Source organism: Lemur catta, chromosome 11 (assembly GCF_020740605.2).
Source record: "Lemur catta isolate mLemCat1 chromosome 11, mLemCat1.pri, whole genome shotgun sequence".
Lineage (NCBI taxonomy): Eukaryota > Metazoa > Chordata > Mammalia > Primates > Lemuridae > Lemur > Lemur catta.
The window spans coordinates 333,898-356,000 of NC_059138.1; the positions used below are offsets into that span (position 1 = coordinate 333,898).

Genomic DNA, 22,103 nt, shown 5'->3' on the forward strand with positions numbered 1-22,103 from the left:
GGCTGGTAACTTTCTGCTGTGTTTCCCACAGTGGGACGACGCTGGGGCAGTCCCCGCTGGGGCAGATCCAGCTGACCATCCGGCACAGCTCTCAGAGGAACAAGCTCATCGTGGTCGTGCACTCCTGCAGGTGGGCCCAGGCCACAAGCCCCTCCCCGCTGTCGCTGCATGTGAACGTTCGGTAGGGTGGCAGTCACCAAGCAGATCAGCTGATGCTTCATGTTTAAGGACAAAGCAGTCAGACCTTCTGTAAGTGGTGCAGGGTGTCAGTGCAGGCAGGATGCTGTCAGCACCGGGCCACAGGTACCACGGGGGTGCCACAGGATCATAATACCACATTTTAGTCCACATTTAGTCCACCTTTCCTACCTCTAGATGCGTTTAGATACAAATACATACCTCTGTGTTCCAGTTGCCCACAGTATTTGGTACAGTGACATGCAGTGCAGGTTTGGAGCCCAGGAGCACCAGGCCACACCGCACAGCCCAGACGTGTAGCAGGTGTGCAGCAGGCTGTGCCGTCTGGTGTGTGCGAGTGTAGGAGCACCGGGTCACACCGCACAGCCGAGGTGTGTAGCGGGTGTGCAGCGGGCTGTGCCGTCTGGTGTGTGCGAGTGTAGGAGCAACAGTCACACCGCACAGCCCAGACGTGTAGCAGGTGTGTAGCGGGCTGTGCCGTCTGGTGTGTGTGAGTGTAGGAGCAACGGGTCACACCGCACAGCCGAGGTGTGTAGCGGGTGTGCAGCGGGCTGTGCCATCTGGTGTGTGCGAGTGTAGGAGCAACGGCCACACCACACAGCCGGGGTGTGTAGCGGGTGTGCAGCGGGCTGTGCCGTCTGGTGTGTGCGAGTGTAGGAGCAACGGGTCACACCGCACAGCCGGGGTGTGTAGCGGGTGTGCAGCGGGCTGTGCCGTCTGGTGTGTGCGAGTGTAGGAGCAACGGCCACACCGCACAGCCGGGGTGTGTAGCGGGTGTGCAGCGGGCTGTGCCGTCTGGTGTGTGCGAGTGTAGGAGCAACGGGTCACACCGCACAGCCGGGGTGTGTAGCGGGTGTGCAGCGGGCTGTGCCGTCTGGTGTGTGCGAGTGTAGGAGCACCAGGCCACACCGCACAGCCGGGGTGTGTAGCGGGTGTGCAGCGGGCTGTGCCGTCTGGTGTGTGCGAGTGTAGGAGCACCAGGCCACACCGCACAGCCGGGGTGTGTAGTGGGTGTGCAGCGGGCTGTGCCGTCTGGTGTGTGCGAGTGCACTCTGCAGTGTTTGCATAATGATGAAATCTCCTCACGATGCATTTCTCAGGACGTGTCCCGTCGTTAAGGAAAGCATAACTACTTTTTAGTTGTCTGGGTCTTTTAGTACTGTACAGAGTAGCAAGATAATCTCTTGTGAGAAGGCGTACCAAAAGCATAAAGTGGGTGTGTTTTGCACATATGAAGTGCCCTGCTTTGTATTTGAGGGCTTCGGAGGGGGTTGATTTCCGTTAGTTTACCATCCCCTCCCCGGAGAAGCATGAGCAAACTGAAGAACGGCTTTGCTGTTAGTGACACACAGTTGCTAGATTTTTTTTTAACGTTTATAAACGTGTATGAAAAGCTCCAGAGTGTTGAGAAGGTGCAGGTCTGCTGGGATCCCGGGAGACAGCGAGTGGCGTCTCACGGGAGGCTGAGGCCCGAGATGGGCACTCAGATGACAGAGAAAACCACACGCGGCAGCCGTGGAGGCGGTTCTGAGAAGACCTCCCATGACTCCACCACCCTCACCAGCGTGCACGTGTGTGCACGTGTGCACACAGACACGCACACGCTTGTTTATCATGCTTTTCATTGCAGTCCAGTCTCTCTCTACAGGCCTGTATTTTCGATTATTATAATCCCATTATATAATTTTTTATTCCCTTTTTGTTCTTAACATTGTCTCATAACCATTTTAGCTGTTTTGTATACTCCCTCGTGCTGCTATACTGTAATTTATTTGGCACTACCTACTGCTGGATGTTCAGATTGTCTGCACTACGTTACATGATAATGAGCATGTTTTTATTTTATTGAACTATTTTTTTAGTATTAAATTTCCAGGAGTAGGTTTATCAATTCAAAAGATGGAAGGAGTTCATGGGCTAATGATAGGTATTACCATAGTCTTTCAAAAAAGAGTATACCAGTTCACATCGACACCCCAAGTGTGTGGACATACTGTTTTTCCCCACAATCAGGAAAAAAATTATTTTAAATTGTGCATTATACTATTTTAGTCAGTATAAGGTGAGATGACAATGTTGCTTTACTTTGGATTTGATTAATGACGATGGTGTGGTCTTACTAATTATTTTCCTTTCATGTGATTTTGTCTGTCCTGGTAATAGTTTAAAATATGATATATGCTATTTTCATGAGTTTGGAAGGAAAAAAATACGATATACAAATTTAGACCTTATAAAAGCTGATGGAAACATAAGAAAATAAAATTAGTGACATTTAGAAATAAGATTAGATAAATGTAGGCCAGCCGTGGTGGCTCACACCTGTAATGCCAGCACTTTGGGTGGTCAAGGTGGGAGGATCACATGAGGCCAGGAGTTGGAGACCAGCCTGAGCAACATAGCAAGACCCTGTCTCTACAAAAAAATAGAAAAACTAGCTGGGTGTGGTGGCGTGTGCCTGTAGTCCTAGCTACTCGGGAGGCTGAGGCAGGAGGATCACTTGAGCCCAGGAGTTCGAGGCTGCAGAGAGCTATGATGACACCACTGCATGATAATGCCAGCCTGGGAGACAGAGCAAGACCCTGTCTCAAAAGAAAAAACAGATTATGTAAATGTAGGGTTCAGTTCAATACATATTGAGAACCTGATATATTGTTGCCACTAAGATAATTACCATGGGAGATGCAGGCACAGAAGACCATTTCAGGGGAGTCTAAGAAACAAGACCCTAACCTGATTTGGGGTCAGTCGATAAGGAAGAATTGAGTGTGGTTGTGTGTCTGACGGCTGTCCTGGGAAAAGAGGGAGTGGGCTGCTTGGGGAGGCGGCCGGTCCGTCGGGGGCTCGGTGGCTGCAGGGCGGCTGAGTCACGTTTCGCACTGGAAGGGGACGGTAGACATACAGTGGAAAGAAGAATTACAGTTACTGTGAGAAGCAGAGAGCAAGGACGTCCCCCAGACTCTGGGCTCAAGAAACGGAGGCAGAAGTTGGCTCTGGCTGAGCTGCTAAAAGAGCAGCTTGAGGAGGCGGCTGCCGGGCGCGTGTGGGGCGAAGGTGAAGACACGCTTCACAGGGTTTGGCATCGTCGTCTTGTTGCTTCTCGGTTTTTCAGATAAAACAAAAACTTGATAAAGTAAATTTGAATGTGCCACTAATTCTCATTTTCCTAAGTTCTAATATGTGGTCTTCTCTGGTTTGTGTTGTAAGAAATCTCATCGCCTTCTCTGAAGACGGCTCTGACCCGTACGTGCGCATGTATTTGTTGCCAGACAAGAGGCGGTCAGGGAGGAGGAAAACACACGTGTCCAAGAAGACATTAAATCCAGTGTTTGATCAAAGGTATGCTGTTCTGCCCGCCCGAGGCTCGCCTGCTTGGCTGCAATAACAGAAAGGCCTGGGCCGTGCCTGGGCTGGCTAACGCACGCACTTCAGTTTGCTGTCGAGATGTTCAGGGAAAAACTCCACCAAATTTCAGCAAATGTTATTTGTCAAGATAAATAAATAAGCATTTTTAAAATTTTTTTTATTTTTTTATTTTTTTGAGTCAGAGTCTCACTCTGTTGTCTGGGCTAGAGTGCCGTGGCATCAGCCTAGCTCACAGCAACCTCAAACTCCTGGGCTCAAGCGATCCTACTGCTTCAGCCTCCTGAGTAGCTGGGACTACAGGCATGCGCCACCATGCTTGGCTAATTTTTCTATATATATTTTTAGCTGTCCATATAATTTCTTTCTATTTTTAGTAGAGATGGGGTCTCGCTCTTGCTCAGACTCATCTCAAACTCCTGAGCTCAAACAATCTGCCCGCCTTGGCCTCCCAGAGTGCGAGGATTACAGGCGTGAGCCACCGCACCTGGCCAATAAATAAGCATTTTGAACTTCAGGTAGATGTGCTAAACATAATAAATCCAAGTTATAAACACTGGATAGGGAGACTAGTGATTAAATAAAGATCAAATTATTGATGTCCCTGAAGAGCTCATTTTTGGTGGTTATATTTGTTGATATTTACTGTGCTATAAATTAAAACTGAGAATTTAAATATACATATATTTTAAACAACAATAATAAGCTCATAGCATTTTAAAATATAACATTTTTGTGAAAACAACTATGTTTTCCAAAATAATAGAAAAAAACAAGTGAAGAGAATGTTATTGTTCTACGTTTTTGCAAATCTCTTTAGTGGTCTAGCCTAGTAGAGGCTGGAATCTGCCTCTTTGGTCAGCCTGATGTGGTGAAGGCCGGCTCCTAAGGGCCACCAGTCTGGGCACGCACAGGCCTGTAGTCCTAGCTCCGTGGGGGCAGGAGGATCGCTTGAGCCCAGGAGTTTGAGACCAGCCTGGGCAGCGTAATGAGACCCTGTCTCTACAAAAAGAATGTTATTAATTAGCTGGGCCTGGTGGCATGCGCCTGTAGTCCCAGCTTCTCGGGAGACTGAGGCCGGAGAATCGCTTGAGCCCCGGGAGTTGGAGGCTGCAGTGAGCTGTGATTGCGCCACTGCACTCTGCCCAGGGCGACAGAGCGGGAGGACAAGAAAAGCTGCTGATCTGTACAAATTTGAGATCTTACATTATAGTCCTTTCGTAGCTTAAAAACCACCCACAATTTGGGAAATCATAAAGTTGAATGGCATCACTATCTATTAATTCAGTTTATATTTTATCACTAAAGATGCTGTTCATTTATTCTATTTTCATATAAGTAACTTTATTTAAACCAGAGGTCAGATACTGGCAGGCATGCACCAAATTCTGAAGTGGGTGTGTTTTATTCAACAAAATATTCTTACTTAGCCATAGCATTTAAAACTTTGGAGATTCCATGTGCCCGTGTGGGTTTCCAGCTGCTATAGCCTCAGGTGGCGGCTGAGCCCCCTTTCAGGACAGGTGAGTCACAGACGGGGACTGGGGCTGGGCCCTGTGGGCAATTAGTTTGCAGCATCTGAGGAAGCCTCTAAAAAGTGCTAAAAAGTGCTCGGGGCCTTCTGGGCAGCTGCAAGCACCCAGTTCCCTGCTTGGAGGTGCCGGGTGGGGGCGCTGCTGAGCGACTGTGAGTGCCCTGGAGTTGGGGGTTTTGTCACACGTGGCCCCACATTCTAACTCCTGTGGAGAGCCAGACATGCGTGTTCAAAGAACACACCTCGCTGGTCTGTGAGCGAGCCACTGACATGCCTGGGATGGCAGCGTCTTCTCTCACGTCGGGGAAATAATGGAAATCACTTGGTTTTTAAGTCTTCATGAAATGCCAGATCAGAACATCTGGTAGAAGACTCAACTCTCTAGTGAAAAACAAATGGAACATCTAGAATGTCATTTTTAGTTGTAAGAAAATACAGCGGGATTGTGGCGAGAGTTGAGTAAGGTCCTTGCTTCCCGCTTCAGCTTTGACTTCAGCGTTTCGCTGCCGGAGGTGCAGAGGAGGACGCTGGACGTCGCGGTGAAGAACAGTGGTGGTTTCCTGTCCAAAGACAAAGGGCTTCTCGGCAAAGTGAGTTTTTAAAAAAAATCCCTGATTGGCTCCCACCCTTGGTGAAGATCAAGTACCTACTTAAGTGCCGGGCTTTAGCCGCACCTACGCAATGGCCAGGGCTCAGTTTCTGCTTAATGCTCGTTTGTAAATCGTGGGCTGTGAACGCAGTCAGGGAAGACCTCAGTACGTTCTGAGGACATTTTAATTATTTTCATTGTTTTTACATATTCAGAGTATTGGCTTATTAATCATACTAATACCATGAACTTCTAGTCGATGAGAAGGTGATTTTTAAGTCTTTAAAGTTTTGTTCAAATATCACAATGAAGGAAAACATCCTCCTTTCCTACAGCTCCACCTCCTCCATGGATCACTCTGTTTTCTAACAAATCACTGGCTATATTTCTCCAAATTTCTTCTAGTACTAGTCCATGTTCCATTTACCTCCTGCATATTAACAATGTTCATAAACGCTGAGTCAGGGAAGAGGTGTTTGCATTGTGGGTGTCCCTTTGTCCCTGTCAGCTGTGCTGCCGTCATCCCTGTGAGTCGTCTCCATGGTGTGTAACAACGTCAGGACTGTTGGGTACGGGGAGGGTCTCTGAGATACAGCGAATCGTGGGGGTGGGGAAGATGGAAAACATGAGCCTCTACAAAAAAGGAGCATTCAATATTGACAGAGGGAGACAGAAGGTTAGAGATTGGAAGCAGTGAAAGATCTAAAAGGAACTACTTCAACCTACTTTAACAAACAACTTTTCTGTTTTTAAACCCACAGGTACTGGTTACTCTGGCATCTGAAGAACTCACCAAAGGCTGGACCCAGTGGTGAGTGTCCCTTCCACAGACAGACTTGGCAGTCAGTAAACAGACAAAAGCCACGACCGCATCTAAAACATCCCCTGGCCCCACTGGGGTCCCTTCCACAGACAGACTCGGCAGTCAGTAAACAGACAAAAGCCACGATCGCATCTAAAACACCCCCTGGCCCCACTGGGGTCCCTTCCACAGACAGACTCGGCAGTCAGTAAACAGACAAAAGCCACGACCGCGTCTAAAACACCCCCTGGCCCCACTGGGGTCCCTTCCACAGACCATGGTGAACCCTGATGTGTGTCAACCACATGCTGCACACTAGGTCCGTGTCTGTCATTGTCTCCTGTGCTTCCTCAGGTATGACCTCACGGAAGATGGGACGAGACCACAGGTGGTGACGTAGCCTCGCGGGCACAAGGCATCCTCCCCCGTCTCTGCACGGAGCACATCCCTCTCACAGACGCACCAATCTTATTTTTATAATTTTATGTATTTAGTTATACATATCTTAACCGTTTTATAAAATGATTGATATTTTAGGCGAATTTGGCCAATATTATCATTAAATTTTATATGTTGAATTTCCTCTGGTTTCCACCAGGTGTTGCGATGTGCCCTACGGTGGCGGCTGGTGGTGTGTTCTGCAAGCTCTGGCCAGCCGAGTCTGCGCAGGGCTCTGCGTGTCGCTTTGCGGGTGCCTTGCACTGTGTGTCACTGCGTGTCACTGAGTTGCCTGTGCCGTGTACATAGACTCTATTTTTTATAATCTCTACCTGCTGGTTTGAATTCAGAAGAAAATAGAGCAAGGAAATATATATTTTCTTCTAAGACTTATTAAATTCTTATGAGAAATAATCATTTTCATCTTTGCAGCAAAAAGTTCTGTGACCTATTTTGTGATTTTTTTTAAAAAGAAAAACTGAAAGATTATTAAATAGTATATTTCTGCCCATTATGAATAATGAAGTATTCAAAATATTAACATTTTCATAAATATAAAGATGTATTATTGAGATGTAAGTTAAAGGGCTTATAAGGAAAAATGTTTTATAACTGAGTAATATAAAATATTGAGAGATTTGACATAGGTTCATAAATCAGAGTGCACTAATGTGTAAAATCTTACATAGAAATGAAATGTCTCAAGTTTATTTTAATCGCTTGTTGCAACATTCATGAAACAGTACACAGATACATATGTTATATTTTCCTAAAACACAGGAGCAGACTGTCGGTGCAGCAGGGAGGCTGTGGCTAGTTGTCAGTGTCTTCCCAGCCTGTGAGAAGGAAGGGTGCGCGTTGCCACCGCGAGGCTGCGAGGCGGGTCGGGGTGAGTCGGGAGGACATCGTGTCACAGACGTCCCTCTCGCTCCAGCTGCTCCGCAGGCGGAGGCGGGATGGCTCAAGCCGGGAGCTCCGGGCTCGGCGCTTTGCTGACGGGGTGTCGCACCCCGTGTGGCATCACTGTGGCAACCGCCCTGGTGAGCAGGCCCAGCTCGGAAATGGAGCGGGTCGGGACTCGCGTGTGGCCCAGTGGTGTGATCTGATGGCTCGTGTACACGCATGTACCGGGCTCACATCACGTGGGAGGTGCTGCTCCCGGTGTTCACAGGCCCCCCAGGGCCAGCCCAGCAGCTCTTGTTTTTAAACAGCCATTTACTAGGTTTCCTCACTTCATGCCGTTACCGACCTTACTATTGGGATATTATTGTACAGTTTTTATTTTGGAATCTTTTTTTTCTGCTGAGATTATGGAAAGCATGTTTCATACACCTGAGTCCCCAGCCCCAGCCGCAGCGGCCCGGCTCCACGGCAGTGTCCTAGGCAGCGTGTCTGTGAGCACGCGCACACGCAGCAGCGTTTTCAGTGTGTAAGCCGTGTGGTGAAATGGCTTCCTGGGGCATGAGAACATTTTAAAGCTAGGTGTGAATCTTTTGGGGAAAATACAGCTTTGGGATTGAGGTTGGAGCTCCTACCTGACTCCTCGCACACAGCTGAGCGACTTGGGGACGACTCACATGACCGACAGACCAAAGTGCCTGTGCTGACCTGGCTGGTGCCACACGCCCCTCCCTTCTGGTAGAGTTTAATTTTGTGTCAGTTTATAACTTACACTTTGAACCCTGGGTTTATTTATAGTGCAGTCGGTAGCTTCACGGCCATCTCATGTGATCACAAAGGCCAGTGTGATCTCACTGTCTCCCCTTCAAGGACACTTCAAAGCCTCGTTCTGACCCCTCCGGTGACCCTGGGGCTTGCGGATGTGTCCGTGCACTCACATGATAGTGTGTGCACGCAAAGCAGTGTCAAATGCTATCTTGCAGCGTGAGAAAGACGTAACTTGTTAAATCTAGCTGCTTTCCCACAGCATTAGATTTTTTGAAGGTTTTTTTAAAATGTAGGTCTGCTAAAGGCCTGTTATAACCTCATTTTTCAAGAGAAGAAATTCTCATGGAAATTTTAGCATGCCAGTAATTTTCACCAACACCCTGCACATCTGGGGTCTGCACCCACATGCCTAATCTAGTCATGTGTGTTTTGCTTAATGGAAGCTGCCTTTAAGTGATTGGGTGGAACAGAGGCCACCAAGGTAACCGCCCAGAGGAAGCCTGTTTGCTGCGCGATGCCCTGCCCCCGCTGCAGTGAAGTCAGGAGAGCTGTCACCAGGGTTGGCACAAGGTCCCCACCTGTGGGGCTCTGGGGGCCGTCTCCAAGCGCTCTGAAAGGAGAGGAAGGAAGAGGGTGGTTCTGAGGCTCTAATGCACCTTCCAGACGAGCAGGGGACATTGAGAACTGCCATCGAGGCCACCCTGTTAGCACTCAGGATCCCAGTGACGGGAGACACTCGAGTTGTGTCACAGTGTTAATTTTTAGTTTTTAATAATTGATTTATCTGGGAAAAGATAACTTTAACTTTTGTACTTGGAGCCAAGCCACTGCAGGGAAAGTTAGCTTAGATGGAGTTGAAGTGCAGCTCTGTTAGCTTGTACGTGTGGGTTCTTATCCTGTGCCTTAAAGTATGAAGGTGTTTCCGAGCTTCAGATTCAGACAGAAGATGTGTAGCGATGCTGACCGCAGTTCATATTCTGTACTATAAGAATCCCTGTTACAGGTGTTCTCTGTCTAGAGAATAAAGCCCTTTTTCAAGAACATAAGCCAAATGCCAATCCGTGTATATAGCTGCGTTTATTCTGTGGTTGCTACGTTAATTCTGATTCTAGCTGGAGTGCCCACTGCAAACGGACAGCAGCGGAGGATTTTTTAATTACAGAATGTCCTTTTTGCTTAACTAATTTTACATGACACTGCATGTATTTATTTAATAAAACTTTTATGTTAGCTCACTTGGGATTTGTTTTTCCTTCGTCTTTTGAAATGAAATCTTTAGTGCGGGAGCAGATAATTTGGAGAGTAGGCACGGTAGGCTCTTTGCACTTGAGGCTTGTGACTCTTTCATCTTCAGAGCAGCTCCCCAGGGCAGTCGTGTTACTGTTCGTCCTTGTCCCCGTCTCAGCTCGACTGTCCCCGGCGCGGCGTGCGAGACTCTGGGTCTTGAAAACATCTCTTCTGCAGGTCGTCACAAGTAGAACAGGCGGAGACTTGGAACGTCCTTTATCACCAGAGCATGGAGAAGGCGTCAGTCAGAAGCTGCTGAGACTCGAACACACGCCAGAGGGGACGTCCCACGGCCCACCACGCCCCGGTGCTCACCGACATTGGAATTGCCTCTGCGTCCCACTCCCGGGCGCACGCCTTGGACAGGCCTACATTTTAAAAACCTAAAAAGGTAATGCCTGGGAAGGCAGCAAGATTCAGCATGTTACGCCTGTGTTTCTCACGCTACCAGACACCAGAGCCTCCCCCTGCGCTTCCCTTCTGCGTCGCGGGCCCTTTCTCACGGCCGGTCACCGTCTTCTCTACCAGAGTCTCGGACCGGAGCGAGGCAGGTGTGGTTCTGGCCCCTCCTTGCTTTCTCCAGCTTTCGCTCAATCCTGTGGGTGCCGCGTGTCACCGCCACAGACTGAGCTCGGGACCGGCTCAGCCCTGGCTCTGCGTCCTGGGTGGCGTCTGCCACCTGCAGCCCCGCGGGCACATGCCAGTCCTGCGTCCAGCTCTCGGTTGTGTCCCCTCAGCACTGGCCTCTAGGACTCTGGTTTCCGAGCTTCAGCCCCTCAACCCCTCATTTCCACACAGCGGCCGGAGGGTCTTGCAGGAACACAAACCGGAACTCACACTGTGCTGCCCTCGGCGCTCCCAGAGCGAAGGCCCTGCCGGGCCTCGGCTCTTGTGCCGCCACCACTGCGCCGGGCCACATGTCCTCGACCCCTACGGCTCCGCACTCCTCCCTCTCCACACCGCAGTGTCTTCCCAGGACGCGCCTAACTGGCACCCACACCCTTCGCTTCTCAGACTGAAGTTGATTTCCTCAGGCACCTGTGAGCCCTCCCAGCACCATGTCACTGTCCTCATCATCCACAACATAATTGCAACGCAGGGGCTGGGCCCGGTGGCTAGCGCCTGTGATCCCAGTGATTTGGGAGGCCAAGATGGGAGGATCACTTGAGGCCAGGAGTTCCAGACCAGCCTGGGCAAAATAGCGAGACCATCTCTACAAAATGAAAAACCTGGCTGGGCGTGGTGGTGCACACCTGTAATCCGCAGTACTCAGGAGGCTGAGGCAGGAGGATGGCTTGAGCCCCGAAGTTCAAGGCTGCAGTGAGCTACGATCTCACCACACTGCACTTCCGCCTGGGTGACAGAGTGAGACCCCTTCTCTATAAAAAATCATAATTACAATTTGAAATTTTGCTACCTGAACTTCAAACTCCCAAAACCAGAGATCACGTGGGTTTTAAGTCCTTTCCTGGTGGCGCACCACTGTTCCTGGCACATGGTCAATGAACCAAACATCTGTTGAGTAAATGGCGTATGAAGCTTAGCAGACCATAAATAACATACTTGTTTTAAGTTTCCATTCAGAGAAAGCCAAGAGCCAGGCCCAGGAGGGAAGAGGGAGAGAAGCACCAGAAAAGATATTTGAAGAAATAATGGGCAAAACCTCGCAGATTTGATGGAAAGCGTTACACATTAAGGAAGCTCAGGGAACCCCAAGTTGGGCAGACCCAGGTGCGTCTCAGTCAAGCTGCTGAACGTCAACGGGAGAGACCAGGCGGCTGCAGACCCATCGGGCTGCTCGGTGGTGGCGGCCAGGAGTGGGCCAGGCTCTGGGGACGGTGCTGGGAAGGCTGCCTGTGACAGGCATTGAATGTCTGTCACTGAATGTGGCGTTTGAGAGAGGCAGTGCCTTCCCGCACGGCTCCACGGAGACGCAGGTGTGGGAGACGCCACACGGAGAACTGGAATCGACACCAGAATGGCCTGTTTCAGACCCGAGGCCCGAGTCCAGCGACCCCTGACTCCACCCCCAGCTCACCCCCCTGCGCCAGGGACACCACGGCAGGACCAGCCTCCCGCCCCCACAGCGCTTCCATCTCCCCTTTCCCAGGGGCTCCTCCGATGACCCCACACGTGCTGTCTTCAGAGTGCTGTCCCACACGCGTGCCCCACGTGCACGCGGGCTCCGTGTCTGCATGGGGACAGCACGCTTTCAAGCTTGGCTCTTTCTGCGGTTTTTTGGGTTTTTGTTTCTGGTGCTGTTGTTGTTTTGGAGACCATTATTAACTAAAAAGATACTAATGAGGTTTATGCTTTGGGGTAGCAGCCGGCTGGGCGGCCAGAGCCGGGCCCAGGTGCTTCCAAGAAGAGACAAAGGGGATTTACACGGAGCTGGGTTGAATGTGCATGTTTGACAAGCCGTAGGGGTCGTGAGCATTTAGGGAGGGAAACCACACACCTGTCATTGTGCCTTCTCCTCCCATCCCTCCGTGGCTGGAATGCAGTTTTAAGTCGTTCCTGGGGTCTCCTTGGCCGAGAGGAGGACAGTTAGCGAGGGCTTTGGATTTTATTTTCAGTTCACGAGATGGGGTCTCGTTCTGTCGCCAGGCTGGAGCGCAGTGGTCACCACGACTCCCTGCAGCCTCAACTCCTGGGCTCCAGCCGTCCTCCCGCCTCGGCCTCCCAGAGCGCTGGGATTGCGGGTGCGCCCCCCTGCCTGCCTCCCGCTGTGTTCACCACCTGCACGAGGACAGCACAGACAGGCCGGTGACAGCAGCAGTGCCGGTGCAGGGCCCACCCCAGCTTCCTGCGGCACCTGCGGCTCACGGGGATCCGTGGACAGGCTGGACTCAGCTCCTGTCTCTTGTGAGAACCATCCCACCACCGCACACACACAGCACACCGTGCACACCTCACACACACAGTATACACACAACACACACAGCACAGTGCACACCACACAGTATACACACAAGACAGTACACATAACACAGTACGCACCACACACAATATACACATAACACAAGGTATAACACATACATACAACACAAAACAACATACATGCAATGTACACACAACACACACAATACACATAATATACACTTAACACACAGACAACACATAATCACACAACAGAAGGCAGAACACACACCACACGTACACAATACAAACCACATGTTCACACAGACACAACACAATATACACAACATAAGACACAACACACAATCTACACACAATACAAGGCGCAACACAATACATGCATAATACACACCACGTGTTCACATGGACAACACACACAATGTACACACAACACACATGCACATACACGCACACACTCTATTCCTGGTCCCTTTATGCTCTGCGGGGCCCAGCGATGCATTTTGGGTTCTCTCTGCCCATATCGTCTCTTCCACAACTGTCTGGAGCAGAGGGTGTGAGTGACAGGAAGAGAGTGTCACGACACTGTGGGACTAGAAGTCTTTACATGTCACGTGTGCAAGGACAGACCATGTCGTGGGGGTGTCCTAGCAGGTGACCTGGGCAGGTTCTTCCTTGGCAGGTGACAGAGCCTCTTCCCACCCCAGCTAGGTCCAGCTCCGGCAGGTGAGCTACAGGCACTGCCCGCACACGGAGGCCTCCAGACCCTTTCTGTGCAGTATTGTCTAATTTTGGAGCTGGAAGGGACCGTCTGGTCATTCTACCTCCGCCTCTCATGGCCCGGGTGAGGAACAGGCTCCTGAAGAAAATGACGTGCCAGGCCCCACGGCTGGTTGCGGAGCCGTGCGGCAGGGACACGCAGCACCCACCAGCGCGTGTCACAGACGTGCCAGGATGACAAAGGTCCCTCCCAAGATAATGGCTCCTTCTAAGCTAGAGGTGGAACCACATGTAAATACCACAAAATAATTACAATGAAATCATCCTGAATGAGATTAGGTGGGTTGATGGCCTGTTTACCTCAGTTATTTTACTAAACTGTGTCTCGATATCACAAAAACATTTGGACCAAACCTTGAATTCAGTAACAGCCAATAATGATAGTTTCCTTACTATTCCATAAAGGAACTTACAGGAAAATTGCCAAAAAGGTATAGGATAGACAGAATATATTAACCTAGAGAAGGACAGAGGGCCTGTGTTAACTTGGTGAAGACGAGATCTCCGACCCATAAATAATAGATGCTCTTGAAATGACAAGTCTTACTTTTAAGTGGAGAGAGCATGAGAAAAGGGCCCTGGCCAGGGGCCACATATTTAATAGAAGTTACTAGTAGGTTTAATGAAATACAAGTGATGTATCTGTGAGCACCCCTGGACAGCTGCATTGGGGACCTCCCAGCCCTGCTCATCTGCACCTTGAGTGACTCACCAGGGCCCCTGCTCACTGCCACCCCTGGACACACATCCTTCTGCCCGTTCATGCAGTGAGCACCTGCTGTATGCTGGGTGCTGTGCTAGGTGCCGGGGTCGACAAACAGTATTCAAACCATGCTGTGAGTAAATATATAATTAAAAACTATGGAAAGTGTGCTGGCAAGTTCTGGGAGATTGTCGAGGGGGAGGGAGCCGGGTGTGCAGGGAGGGGCACAAGCCTGGAGCCCCGCAGGGCGAGTGCATGTGGCGGAGGCTCTGGGTCCTGTGAGCGGGGGTCTGACGGTGGTCAGTTCACACGGAAAACAAATCATTCCAGGTTCCTTGTTTAAGAGGAGAAGGAGGTGAGGAGGAAGAGGAGATTTACAGCCATGTTATAGTTCGGCCGAGCTTCAGCGGTGGGTCTCTGGTCCATTTTGAGTTAATTTTTGTGTATGGCACGAGTAGGGTCATAATTTATCTTGTGTGTCCAGTAGTTTCAGCACCCTTAGAGCAGACTTTATTATTAGTTGACACGCCCTGGAAGGCCTGTGGGCGCTGCATGGGTTGCACATGCATCGTGTCACCCACCAGGAGCAGAGGCACCAGTGAGAAGAATGTTCCTAGGAGACATTTCCACACAGGACAGTGAGCAATGACCTAACCCCATGCAGACGTGCCTGCAAACTGCACACGTGTGTGCCGTCGACCCGCTAACTGTGTTCCCAGCTCAGCCCTCCCTTAGCCAGAGCTCCCCTGTCTGTGTTTTCCACACTGGCCTCTTGGCCATGCTGAAAAAGATCAGAGACTCCGGACAGGGTCTTGTGTCCTGGGCTCTATACCTGATACGTAATTAAAATTGCTTACTTTAACATTTTTTTCCACTAAAAATTAGGATTAGTAAGAGTTAACATTGTAGTTAATACATGTCATTGAAACTACTAGATAGAAGAGAAACAATTCTACATGCAAGGTATATAAGGAAAATAGGATGTGTTTTGGTAAAAAAAAAAAAAAAAGATCAGAAAACAAAGGAATGTGTTTTTTGTTTTTAAAAAAGTGATTTTTGCCTAGATATTTTAAAAGTTGTTTAAGTTAAAGGAATATAAAGTATAGTAGATAAAACTAAATAGACATAAAAATTTGAGAAAGAAAGAAAATGCTAAAAATTATACAAGATTGTAAGAGGTTTATCAAAGTTTTATACTCAAACAGATTAAAATTGGATACATTTGTTTATAAGTTTTTATTAAAATTAGCTTTAATATTTAATACACTAATACAAAGATACAATTTGTATTATATGAAATAGATTTTCGTGTACTATTAATAGCGATAGTAAACAACTCCTGTTCACCACTGAGTAGACTGCAGCAGGGAGGGGAGGCAGATTAAGTTTCCCTGTTATTTGCTTGTCTTTCTGTCCATCTTTGGTAGGTTACGATCGTTTGTGAAATCCAGTCTCCTCTCTGTCAAAGAGTAAAGTGTTTGCTTTTTAAAATCCTTGAATTATTGCTTTGGTTAAATGGATGACTTACTTAATATTTTACAATGACCTATAATTCTAGTTTGTGATATCGAGTGTTTTAAACCTTTGATATTTGACAAACTTTCAAAAATAAAAATTCAAAATTTAATCTTTTTTATCTCAAACTAGCCTTTTGAATATTAGAGCCACTGAATGTCCAAGAGAGACATATTATGCTTATTTGGTATGTTAAAAACCATAGCGAAAACATTGTCGAATATGAAATGGTGTTTAACTTTCTTCGAGTTATGTTTATATAAACACGTGATACATACGTGTTCCAAAATTGTCTGATATTCCTAAAATTCTGGTATGTCTAAGTGTATGTTATCAATAATTATGGTTATTATCAATATGTTAAATTGTTGTCAGCTACAAAAATGACCAAATTTCTTTGTCAATTTTAACCATGGCTATTCTAAGACATTTTTAAGTCAAAAACAGACAATTATTTGTTTTATTTGATTCTTCTCAAAAGCGGTTTTTAACTGGCTACAGTCCACAATTTTTTTCTTCAAGAAAATTTATAGAAAGGACTCTGACAGGTGCTCTGACAAATTTGGAGGTCATACCATTTGGACTAGGAAAACTTCCAAGCCTTTAATTAAAAAGCTGATGCGTTCATGAAGATTGCTAAACCAACCTCAAGCAGAACAAATATTGATTACATGGGACTGAACTAATTTTTTTATTTATGAATTTTGGTTTAAAACATTGCTGATTCTTTTTCTGTTTTGTTTTCTAGAAATCAAGAAAAAAATTTCCTCATTTTGAGCTATTGATAGCTCACAATAAATTGATTTTTTTTTTTTTTTTGAGACAGTGTCTCACTTTGTTGCCTGGGCTAGAGTGAGTGCCGTGGTGTCAGCCTAGCTCACAGCAACCTCAAACTCCTGGGCTTAAGCGATCCTCCTGCCTCAGCCTCCCGAGTAGCTGGGACTACAGGCATGCGCCACCATGCCCGGCTAATGTTTTTTTTCTATATATATTTTTAGTTGGCCAGATAATTTCTTTCTATTTTTAGTAGAGACGGGGTCTCGCTCTTGCTCAGGCTGGTCTCGAACTCCTGACCTCGAGCGATCCACCTGCCTCGGCCTCCCCGAGTGCTAGGATTATAAGTGTGAGCCACTGCGCCCGGCCAAATTGATATATTTTTGTGAGCAAAATTTGGAGCATTTATTTTTCTCTCTACTTGATTTCTCCAAAATTTAGAAACTATTTGTGAGTGTTCTTAAATTATGGCAATATAGTTACTTGCATAACTTCAATGACAGAATGGAGGCACTGGTTATTTAACAAGGCTTTGACTGGAATGGTGTATTTTCATATACGCCCAGACTACATTGAGGAATTAAGATTGACTTTATAGAGGAGATAAAAAGCTCTTTTGGAGAAACTGGCTAGTTTCTCCAAACTTTGTCCTTTACAAGGTTCTAATCTGTGGTTGGTAAAGAATGTCAGTTTCCAATGGGTTCAGGAAACTTAAGCCATTTTGGGACCTCAAGAAAAGAGGAATTTGCCCAATTCACACAGGTATTGCATACAGTCTGACAAACCCCTGGCTTGACTTGCCTTGAAAGGTTCTTTAAAAAAAAAGATCTAATTTGCTGAGATTCCTCATTTAAAAAGTGCTAGTCTCTGGGAGGCCGGAGTGGGAGCGCTGCCTGAGGCATCTCTGGGCTAAGTCCGGACTGAAGAATTCTAAGTGACTGGATTAAAAAATCTTTTTGAAATTCAGGTGGTTTGTTTGCTTTCAACTCAGGAGAGCCCAATCGACTTATTAGCTGACAAAAATCAAGAGATTAATCAGACATCAGCATGTGATTTTTGCCATTTATTTATTTTAAACTCTCACTTTGTTACCCGGGCTAGAGTCCCCTGGCGTCAGCCCAGCTCACAGCAACCTCAAACTCCTGGGCTCAACCGATCCTCCTGCCTCAGCCTCCTGAGTAGCTGGGACTACAGGCATGCGCCACCATGCCCGGCTAATTTTTTCCTATATATATTTTTAGCTGTCCAGATAATTTCTTTCTATTTTTAGTAGAGACGGGGTCTCGCTCTTGCTCAGGCCCGTCTCAAACTCCTGACCTCGAGCGATCCTCCCACCTTGACATCCCAGAGTGCTAGGATGACAGGTGTGAGCCACCGGGCCTGGCCAATTTTTGGCATTTAACCAAAACACATTCAAGTAACTGAGAGGAGCTGCTACCCCTCCCTCTCCGCCCCGACCAGGGTCCGGTGCAGCTTCCCAGTCCCTAACCCTAACCCTAGTCCCCCTAACCCTAACCCTAGTCCCCCTAACCCTAACCCTAGCCCCCCTAACCCTAACTCCCTAACCCTCCGGTGCGCCGACCGGGGGCGGGGGCCTGGGGGACTGAGGGTCCTCCCCGGTGGTCCGGACCTCGCCCTCCTCCCCGCCCCCCGTCCTCTCCTCGTCTTCCCCCTCCCCCTCCTCTCCCTACCCGCTCCCCTCGTGCTCCCCTCCCTCCTACTCCCAGTTCCTTCCGCCCCGCCCCACCCCCTCTTCCCCTCCCTCCGCGCCCGCACCGAGGGTCCCGCCCGCTGCCTGGCCGCGCGCTCTCGCCGGGGAGGCCGCCGGCCGCGCACGAGCGCGCAGTGAGCGCAGCGCACGTACGGGGCGGGGAGGCGGGCTGTGGCGCCACGCACGCGCACTCCGTGGGGCGCGGCCGGGGGCCCGGGCAGGGCGACCCGAGGCCACGCCCAGAGGGGCGGGGTTAGGACGGGCGGAGAAGTGGGCGGGGCGGATGTGTGGGCCGGGGCCGAGCGTGAGGGGCGTGGCGGGCGTGGGGCGAGGCCCGCGCCGCCCCGCGCCCCGACTCTCGCGAGATCGTCCCTTGCTGACGCGCGTGGGGGCGGGGCGCGTCGTGGGCGCCGGCGGGTGTGTTTGAATCTGGTCCGAGCGCGGGAATCGGCGGGCGCGGAGCGCGGGGAGCTTGGCGGTGAGCACCGGGCGCGCCGCCGGGGCTGGGCTCAGGGAGGGCCGGGGAACGGCGGGGCGGCGGGCGGGCCCCTCCGCGGCCGGTCGGTCCCGGCCTCCAACCCCCCCCCCGGGCCGCGGTCCTGCCACGGCGGCTGCTCTCGGGCCGGGCCGGGCCGCGGCCGGTTTCCGCCCTGTGGGCGCGGGTGGCGCTGCTTGCTCCTCGGGCGCCCCGCGAGCGGCCCCGGCCGGGCGCTGGCCCCGGGGAGGAGCCCGCGGGCCCCGGACCCTGACGCTGGCCCCGGGGAGGAGCCCCTGCTCCCGCGACTGATCTCGGAGGCGTCGGCTCCCCAACCCCTGTTCTGGTTGGTGCCTCTGGCTGTGTCTGTGAGGAGGAGTTTGGGGGGGGGAGAGTCACAGGTGGTGACAAGGTGACAGGAGCTTCTTTTTAATGCCCGCCTTAGATCAGTACCGGACCTCCCGTGTGAAGAGCACCCTGCGGCCGGGGCGGACAACTGGATGGTGAGATGCCGCTGCGCACTCGCGGCGGCGGGGAGGAGGGTTTCTCACGCAGAGATGAGGATGGGGAGAAGCGGCAGTTTATTCACAGCACGGGGGAGGACTGCGGGCCCTGGCTCTCGTTAGGGAACGCTGAGCAGCCGGGGAGGGAAATTGAAGGCTGTAGCCCGATTAGCAGGGTCGGTTTTTTCCTACCGCAGCAGACTGATAGCAGGAGGGGCTGTTCGCTTCTCCGTTTTTTTTCCCTTTTCTCTGTGAGGCTGGCTTTATCCGAGTCCTTGGAATATGGTTCTGGCAAGAGCTGGGAGGGAGCTCGTACCCCCGCTGTCCACTTGGGGCCCTTCAAGGCTGTGAAAACAAACTCTTAGAGATGGAGTTAAGTCCCAGGTGTTTAATCAAACGAAACAAAGGGCAGCTGTGCTGTGAGTTTTTTCTTCATGGGGCAATTACGTGCTGTGAGTTTCTTTCTTTCTGTTTGATAGTTCGTTTTCCTCTATTAGATAGTGTATTAGTAAGGCCACCTTTCACCTCACCTTGAAAGTAGCATCACGGAACTCCCGGAGAGCACGCACACACCCTAGATGGTGTAGCCCCTGGCACTCCGAGCCTGGCACAGCCGCCGCTCCTGGGTTGCAGACCTGCACATGTATGGCTGTGCTGAACACTGGGCAGCGAGAACACAATGGTTAAGTATCTGTGTGTCTCAACACACCTAAACATGAAAAGGTACCCTGAGAATACAGTGTTATAATCCTGTGGGACCACTGTCAGCTGTGGCCCACGGCTGACCCCAGTGATGTTCTGTGGCCATAACCGTAGTTCTCAGCTTGGCCATTTGAGTGGAGGAATGAGGTGGCCACACTTCAGTGCTATTTATGTGGTGGGTCCTTCAACTGACGTTATCCTGTACTTTGTCCAGTTTAGACACCGAGAGCTAGTATTTCTATGTTTAAGGTGACACACTATCTCCACAATTATTGCTGGTCATTTTCCATATTGCTCTATTTATAATGGTGCAGGTGGCTTTCTTTATTTTTAAAGTGGGAGTCCTGTTGTGAATATGTTCCATCATTGCTGTTACTTCATCTTTAGGTTGCTATCTTCGAGTAGGGCCCCACGGGCACCATGTGTTTCCTGGGGAGACACAGGCAGGGAGGAGGGAGCTTGCGGGCCCCTGAGCGCTCCTCACCCACGGTGGGAGGGGGGCACTTGCCTGGTGCGTAGTCTAACAAGCTCCCCTGTGACCCCACTGCACTTTGAGTAACAAGGTGACTCTAACAGTGGGATTTTTTTTGGATGGAGGAATGGTGCTTTAGAAAGGGAGAGTCTTTAGAATTTAGCAGCTGGGATCAGACTGTTCTTGTGTTGAACTAACTCAGATCTGCCGGAGCCAGCATCTTACAGAGATACTAACAGGCGAGAAGGAAACCTTCCTGGGCCATTTGGATTTCTCTTTCCCTAGCTGGTAACTTCATTAACAATTAATAATAACATGTCATTGATATTATGTTGATAATATCCCAAATAAAGGAAGTAAGTAAGTTACTTTTCAGATACTGTAATTTGTTTTATGTCAGAATATCGTTAGAAACTGTTTGCCGTAGGTGGTATAGGAATTTTCTTGCAGTTCTTAGGTGTTAATATCAAATCTTACAGGAAAAGATATTTGCAAATGTAAGTTCCAGTGTGATTATGTTTTCCCTCAGGGTCACAAAATAAAACCATTTGAACAGTTTCATCTGTCATGGAAAAGCGCCAGACATTTGTACAAGTGGTGTCTAAGGAGCTGGTTGGAGAATTTTTACAATTTATTCAGCATGATGTAAGTTTCGTGTTTCACCTTTATTGTGATTTTGACTGTTAACATAAAATAACATTCAAAAATCATCATGTCCCACATGAAATGTAGGTATCTCAGCGAATCCTAGTGACCAGTGCTTGCTTAAAAAAAGAAAACAAAACTCTTTACGTGCAAATCAGCCTGCTGATACGCCAACCTGAGATGTGCAAGATGAGCACACGTTAACCACAGGGGACCCGGGCAAAGACCCATCTAAGCTCGGGGTCACTCTGCAGCCCAGAGAAGGTGTGTTGTGCGTGACAGCAGGTGAGGCTGGGGCCCGGCTCCATGGCCTTTGCTCTTTTAGGGTGTTCAGACTTTATCGTGAGAGCAATGAGGGCCTTAAGCAGGGCATGACCTGTTCTCAAGGAGGGAAGAGAACAGAAGAGAAGGAAGAAAAGGACGAAGGTGAAGAGGGAAGACTAAGGTTTGCCCTGTGGAAACATTCCTCTGGCTGCGTGTGAGTACTCGGTCGGAGGGACCAGCACGGCAGCCAGAGAGCAGTTCGAGGTGGTTGATTTTGTATCTCCCCGGCAGCCAGCACCACCTCAGGAGAACACCACCAAATTAGTCCTCATCCTAAGGAGGCGGTCGTTTTAGTGTATCAGTAATGAGCTTTATTAACACGTAATAATTCAGCTTAGTACCTGTTCACTGTGTAGCTCTTAGACGTAAAAATGGAAGCATGTAGGTTGTGCATTGCTTGGTTTCATCACGCGGGGTGATGCAGAATGCCACTTGGTGTAAAAAGGACAGTTTCCCTTGGTTCAACCTCATGGGAGCTTCAGTCAGGTTGAGGCCTATGGGTGGACCTCTCCAAAAACAGTTTTGCTGTGCCCCAGGCTGCGCACTGGGAACAGTCACTGCACTCTGCAGCAGTGGTGGTGACAGCCAGAAAGGTGACGAGGAGATGGGGCTGGGGCACAACGCTGGACACATGCATAGTTCTGTACGTGTTAAGTCATAGGAAATACATAAGTACTATAATAAGTATTATCATACTTAATATTTAAATTTTGTAGGTGGAAGTGGGTGCCCCTGCTCCCGGG

The 22,103-nt window shown here is 49.4% G+C and overlaps 2 protein-coding genes across 4 annotated transcripts in view; both read left to right on the plus strand.

Annotated features, from left to right (window-relative positions):
- ESYT2 (extended synaptotagmin 2) overlaps positions 1-9,827 on the plus strand; it is a 92,763-nt gene extending 82,936 nt beyond the window's left edge. For both annotated transcript variants that reach the window (XM_045565465.1, XM_045565464.1), the window contains 5 exons: positions 32-130; positions 3,406-3,537; positions 5,580-5,685; positions 6,446-6,495; positions 6,841-9,827. In XM_045565465.1, the coding sequence (XP_045421421.1) occupies positions 32-130; positions 3,406-3,537; positions 5,580-5,685; positions 6,446-6,495; positions 6,841-6,886 (433 nt within the window). In that variant the 3' untranslated portion in view covers positions 6,887-9,827. The remainder of the gene's footprint in view (positions 1-31; positions 131-3,405; positions 3,538-5,579; positions 5,686-6,445; positions 6,496-6,840) is intronic.
- A 9,304-nt stretch (positions 9,828-19,131) lies between these two features.
- The window catches only part of NCAPG2 (non-SMC condensin II complex subunit G2), a 53,149-nt gene continuing 50,177 nt past the window's right edge, over positions 19,132-22,103 (plus strand). Inside the window, exons 1-2 of one of the 2 annotated variants that reach the window (XM_045564790.1) lie at positions 19,132-19,217; positions 20,921-21,036. In XM_045564790.1, coding sequence (XP_045420746.1) covers positions 20,959-21,036 — 78 coding nt within the window. In that variant the 5' untranslated portion in view covers positions 19,132-19,217; positions 20,921-20,958. Of the gene's footprint in view, positions 19,218-19,755; positions 19,861-20,920; positions 21,037-22,103 lie in introns of those variants that run through there. The other variant, XM_045564789.1, reaches the window with a different exon arrangement.